Source organism: Gekko japonicus, unplaced genomic scaffold (assembly GCF_001447785.1).
Source record: "Gekko japonicus isolate JY-2015 unplaced genomic scaffold, Gekko_japonicus_V1.1 scaffold2827, whole genome shotgun sequence".
Classification (NCBI taxonomy): Eukaryota; Metazoa; Chordata; class Lepidosauria; order Squamata; family Gekkonidae; genus Gekko; species Gekko japonicus.
In genome coordinates, this window is record NW_015163172.1 from 10365 (window position 1) to 16804 (window position 6440).

Below are 6440 nucleotides of genomic sequence, written 5' to 3' on the forward strand. Positions count from 1 at the left end.
ATGCTCTGTCATCTTGGTGCTTGGGGGGGGGGCAACAGTGGGAGGGCTTCTAGTGCCCTGGCCCCATTGCTGGACCTCCTGATGGCACCAGGTATTTCTGGCCACTGTGTGACACAGAGTGTTGGAGTGGATGGGCCATTGGCCTGATCCAACACTGGCTTCTCTTATGTTCTTATGTCTGGGGCAAGGTATGCTCTGTCTTCTTGGTGCTTGGGGGGGGTCAACAGTGGGAGGGCTTCTAGTGTCCTGGCCCCACTGGTGGACCTCCTGATGGCACCTGGTATTTATGGCCACTGTGAGACACAGAGTGTTGGACTGGAGGGGCCATTGGCCTGATCCAACATTGGCATCTCTTATGTTCTTAAAAAAAATGTGGCTCGTTTTAAAGCCATTGGGAGAAAGTGAAGGAGTGTCCTTCCCTGCCAATGTTACTAGAATGGGGGGAGGGGAGTCACCTAATGACAGCGCCAGCGTGTAAAGGGGCCCCAGCACACTATGTTCTGCCGAGCCGTAGAGGGCATATCTGACCCCTCTCCCACAGGGAGCGTTCACGGGGAACCTGGGGTGATGCTTTGAGCTCGAGCGCAGACACACCAAGCTTGGGCCGGCTCGGGACAGCCAAGCAACCCGACCTAGTTAAAGGCTGGGGATTCGAATCCAAAGGGACCCTCTTTCTCGGTTCATGCTTCTCCGGGGATTGCCAACCAACCAGGAAAAAAAGGGGAAAGAGAAACGGCAAGGTGTGCTCCTTCCACGGAGGCCGGGGCGCAGGAAAACCAGGAGAAACGACTCCCCCCCCCCAGGAACGGAAAGGACCGTCATCACCCGCAGCACCGGCTGCTAAAAGCGCAGCTACAGGGAGCTGGTTGACCAGCTGGCCACCCCGGTAACTGACCAGAGGACTGCCTCGCCCTCTCGCCATCGCACCCGTTTACGATTCGCTTTCCCCTTCCTAGATCAGGCAAGGGCAGGCAAACCCCAGCACGGAATTCCAGAGAACTGCCAACCAGAAGCCTGGACTAGCACAAAGTAGACCAGTAGCCCGCTTTCCATTTCCCCAGGTGCCACAGCATAAGCCACGATTGGCTACGTGGACCTGTGCAGAACGTTTCACAGGAGAGCTCGCCTCTCAAAGGGGTGCGTCGCCAAAGAAATGCATGCTGGGGCTTGTAGTCTCCGTAAGCCACTGTGGCTTGTGAAGACCAGAGAAGGACCAAGAACCGCCCTTTGCAGCAACGGAGCGCGCTGGCCCGCTTGAAACACCAATGTTTTTCCTCTTCCCCTCGTCCAGCCATGACCCGGCCAACTATGGCCAGCGCAGAGGCCAAGTCTCGGCGGTGCAGTTGGCACAGTCGGAGAACACGACAATGATACTGAATGCTCCCAGGCCCAGAGCCAGGATTTTGTGGCTTGTGGGGCAAAACAATTATTTATTTATTTATTTATTTATTTATTATGAGATTTCTATCCCGCCCTACCCAGTGGCTCAGGACGGCTAACAACAACATACAAATACTAAAACAATAAAATAATTTTAAATACAATAAAAACTGGTGCTTCAGTCTATACAATCTATACCATTTACAAAATGCTCGGCGATTATTTGCTGCCTATGATGTTAATAATGAAAGCGTCCCAGCACAAACAGACTAATCGACCTCCATAGGGTCTGGTCGATGGACGATACAGCGGAGGTGGTGGCGGCGGCTCCTACCCAAAGGCCTGGTGGAAGAGCTCCGTCTTGCAGGCCCTGCGGAACTGCACTAGGATCTCCTCCGGGAGCTCATTCCACCAGGAAGGAGCCGCCACCGAAAACGCCCTAGATCTCGTATGGGCCAACCGTTATTTGGGGCTACCGTTATTAGCCATAATGAAGGGGGGGTGGGCCCCTCTCCCTCCCCTCCTGCAAGATCTAAAGGGCCCTTTAAGCGGGGGGGCGGCCCTTTAAGGAAGGGGGCGTGGCCCCCAATAGCTGTGGGACAGAATGCTACCCATTTCTACGGAGCGCCTGATCTGGTCCCAGAATGCAAGACCGCTGGCCTCCTAGCCTGAGGGTGGGGGGAGGGGAACAGCCCTTCTAGCCCCCTGCCCCCCGCTCTCTACGCTCCTCCCGGCGGAAGAGGGGAAGCCCTCCCTCCGGCCTCGTCTTACCCAGCCTCCTTAGAACTCAGCATTTTGGCCCAGATGAGGTCAGTGTCAACGGACTCCTCGCGAGGGTTAGTGGAGCTGACCTGCAGCATCAGGCTCTCGCAGGGGGCGCCGGTGAGCGTGGCCAGGCCTTCGATGGCGCGCCCCGCCTGGAGGGCGAAGTACGAGCCGTGGAGCTTGGCCAGGGCCTTCTCAATCAGGGCCACCCACAGCTGCTTCCGCTGGGCCTGGGGAAAGAGCAGAGAGAACAAGCGCCAGTGCAGACAGAGCGGCTGGACGGCATCAAGCGCCTGCCTTGATCGATCGGCTTCACTTATATCCTGCTTTTTCCCTCGAGAGGGACTTACCTTCTCCTCCATTTTATCCTCCCCGCAACCCTACGGGGGTGGGCTAGGCTGAGAGGTGTGTGACTGGCCCAAGGCCACCCAGCGAGCTTCCACGGCAGAGCATGGATTCGAACCCGGGACACCCTAAACGACTACCCCCCCCCACGGGCTCGCTTGTTTCGCTTGTTCGGTTCATTCGACGCGAATCAACCTATGTCTTGCAAAATGGACCGGGGGCGGCACGAATGCAAACTCGTGTAGACCACTACGGGCGCCTGAAATGAACGTACTGATTTGATTTGATTTCTGTCCCGCCCTCCCCTGCGGATGAGCTAAGGGTGGGTCACAACGTGTCAGTGAGCACATGATACGAGCACCAAAACCCAGGCCAAAAAGATTTGGATTGTGTGCCCGGACTTCCTAAAAATCTCCACTGGAATGCTGCAATACGCCTATCCCACAGAACGTTCGGACACCAGTTTCTCTGGTTTTGCCTAATTCACGGAGGGGAAGGGAAAGACCCTGAAGCTTCACCTCCCCCAAGGGCTGCCCATCTTGACCAGCTCTCTCTCTCTTCTCGTGCAGTCTAGCTCACCACCTAGTGGTGCTCAACACTAAAAGGGCTAGAATTTAAGTCTGCCAGACAGTCTTCGAATCCCCTGGCTATACTACACACAAACATACGATGATTATTATTACTCCGCTTGTGCCCTCGGAAATGTATCTTGGGAGCTGCCAGGGCTCCAGCCCTTCGTTTAACTTTGTTTTTTTAAAGGAAAGGTCAGATTACCAGGAAGCTGAGCTCTCTGCATTTCCTTCCATGGAATCACACTACGAACACAAAGCGCCTTCGAAGCTGTTCGGAAGCTTCTTTTATCTACAACACATACAAAAGAAGATCTCGTGCGCAGGGCGTGGATTTCTGCTTCACCTACCTCTCCCACGGTCCTCAGTCCACGGAGGACAGGGTGGCCGAGAGCTTCTAGCCACGACGGCTGAATGGAACCTCCGTGTTCAGAGGCAGTGTACTTCTGTTCACCAACTGACTGGGGAAGGCAGCCACAAGGAGAGGCTCGGGCCCCTGTGGCCCGCGGGGCTGGTAGGTCTTTCTGGTGACATCTGGTCAGCCACCGTGAATGACAAGCTGGGCTACCGCTGGGGACATCGCAAACCCGATCTCAGCTTCTTCGAGATGGGCACAAATGCGCTTCTCCCTGAGGCTCACCGGCCTCCTTCCTGCCGCAACAAGGCTGATGACGAGAGCCCTCCGTCTAGCTCCCACCGGCCAGGACGTCTGAACGAGGGACCCTTCGCTGACGTGAGGCCCGTCCCCTTTCCCAGTCTGAACTCTGGGGAAGAGTCCCAGGAAAGAGTCGGCAAAGCGTTGCCTGACGTGGCTCCTATTGTGTTTCTATGAGCGGTATATCAGGGGAGCGGTCGCACAGTGGGTATATCCCACTGTCTTAACATCCGAACTGTGTTAGTTCGAGCCCCGCACGGGTGTGAGCAGCCAGCCTGTTCTCCCCAGCTCATCGTCCACCCAGCGATTCGAAAGCTTCGGCGAGTAGATAAAATGGGAACCACTCCTTAGAGGGTGGGCACGCCAATCTCCCTTGTGGGAGGGTGTTCGCTGACGGTCGGACGTTCCGGTCGAGGTTCAGAAAAGGCGAAAAAACTTATCGGCTACGAAAGAATCCCTGTACTGGATGTTCCGGCCAGGCGGTGGCAGTGTGGTGATTGACATACGGGTCCTGAAGCCTGGCCGACAAGCAGCCGTGCGGAAAACGACGGAGCCAAGCCAGAAGACGTCTACACCGGGCAGTGACAGCGTGTGCAATTAAATGAATCTATGTTGTCTTCCCTTTCCCCTACGAACATGGTTAGTCCCTTGTCTATATTGAGTAACTGTACATCGCTTTGAGCCCACTGGGGAAAGCGATTAATAAATGGAAAGTATTATTATTATTATGAACTCTTAACTACGAAACACCTGACATGTGCTAGTTGTGCGCAAAGGGGACTGAGCTATAAGGTGGCTCCAAAGGATGCCAGCTACAGACACATGCCCAGGAGGAGGAAGCCGTCCTGTGAAACAATGTGCCCGGGGGGCCCTGTATGCCACCCTCCCTCGTGCTTGCAGTGAGGTGAGCCAGCTCCCAAGCCGCACGCAGCAGTGCAGAGCCAGGCTGCTGCCAGGCCGGGCCAGAAGACAGGGGACCCGGGCTCCATGATGAGTCCCCTTCCTGTGCACGTAAGCAGCGTGTTTCCCCCCACCTAATACATCACCTAGTCGAAACTGCAGGCAGGGGACAAGAAGAGAACGATGCCTCTGGCCAGTGGAAGACACAGCCCCATCGGGTGCCATTGTTCAAGCTAGTTCCCCATTAGAGTCGACATCGCCCACTCCACAGACCTTCGACCCCAGCACCAGTCAGCCCATTTTTGGGGACGGACTAGCAGAAGGTGTTTCCCCCCACCTAATACATCACCTAGTGGAAACTGAAGGCAGGGGACAAGAAAAGAACGATGCCTCTGGCCAGCGGAAGACCCATCGGGTGCCATTGTTCAAGCTAGTTCCCCATTAGAGTCCACAGACCTTCGACCCCAGCACCAGTCAGCCCATTTTTGGGGACGGACTAGCAGAAGGTGTGCCAATGCAGGTGGCCAAGTCTAAGCCCACCCCTCAGCCTCCTTATAAAGGGGGCTGTGCAGCACCAGTGCTCTCTCTCGTACTTGCACTGTTGCTCCCCTACCTGACCCCTCCCTACCCGAAGTCTCGGGCTCTTGGTTGCGCAGCCAGGGTCTTACCGTGCGCCTGCCGGCTCAGGACACGGCCCTCTCCCCGCCATCCCATAGCCCCCTCCTTTTCCTGAGATTCGCTCCATCCAACAACAGGACAGGTATCGTATCTCCCATCATTGAAACATCCTGCTAATGCAAATGTGCTCTTTTATTTCTATCTATACTTCTTAGATCCGGAGCTGCGGTGGCTCAAGTGGTTAAGACGCTGAACTGCAGGCTGTGGAAGGTCGGTAGTTCAGCAGTTCGAGACCCGAGTGTGCCGCATGACGGAGTGAGCTCCCGTCTCTAGTTCCAGCTCCTGCCAACCGAGCAGTTCGAAAGCAAGACATTGCAAGTAGATAAATAGGTACCGCTTCGATGGGAAGGTCACAGCGTTCCATGCGCCTTGGTGTTTAGTCATGCCGGCCACATGACCACAGAAACGTCTTCGGACAGCGCTGGCTCTTCAGCTTTGAAACGGAGATGAGCACTGCAACCCTAGAGTTGGATTCGACTGGCTTTCGAGCAAGGGAACCTTTACCTTTTTATACTTCTTAGATGCTGTATAATTGTTCGTGTGCTTGTGTTATTGTATGCTTGAAATACATTTAGTAAACAACACCATCTTATACTGATATCAGTCTCTGCGTCTACTTTGCCGTGTCTGGACAACCCTGCACCCCTGTATACACAGATGCTTACCCCCGCAGTTGCCTACTGCCTGGTCTAAGACCATAACTCCCTATATTAATCGGCAAATGTAAGGCAATTTGGCTAACAAAAGGCGCCTGCCTGCAGATGCCACGGCTGATCGGGAACGAGATGGAGGGCCTCCCAGCGCTGCACGTGAACTGAGGAGAGGGGAGGAGGGCGAATGCGCACCTGGCCGCCCACCAGACTCCCGCCCTTCACAACTCCACAAGAATCTGACCCATCAAACAAGCACTTCAGTACGAAAGATGGTTCCCCGTCTTGGGAAAACTAGAGGATATGCTCGACAACAAGAGTCGCTCTCAGTACCGGTGCCATAATTTCTCAGAGATCAGCTGGTTAATTTGATTTTTTTGGAACAAAATCCAATGTAAATAAGACAAGATTTCTGATTTTATACAAACTAGGAAAAATACTTTTATCTTACAGCATGAAAAGATATGATACTACAATATATAATATCAGACATTTTAC

The 6440-nt window shown here is 54.4% G+C and overlaps 1 protein-coding gene across 1 annotated transcript in view; it reads right to left on the reverse strand.

Annotated features, from left to right (window-relative positions):
- The window catches only part of LOC107106882 (calpain-15-like), a gene marked incomplete at its 3' end in the record, with an annotated part of 33716 nt that overhangs the window by 9358 nt on the left and 17918 nt on the right, over window positions 1-6440 (reverse strand). The window contains 1 exon segment of the mRNA XM_015407097.1: window positions 2152-2375. Within this exon segment, the coding sequence (XP_015262583.1) occupies window positions 2152-2375 (224 nt within the window).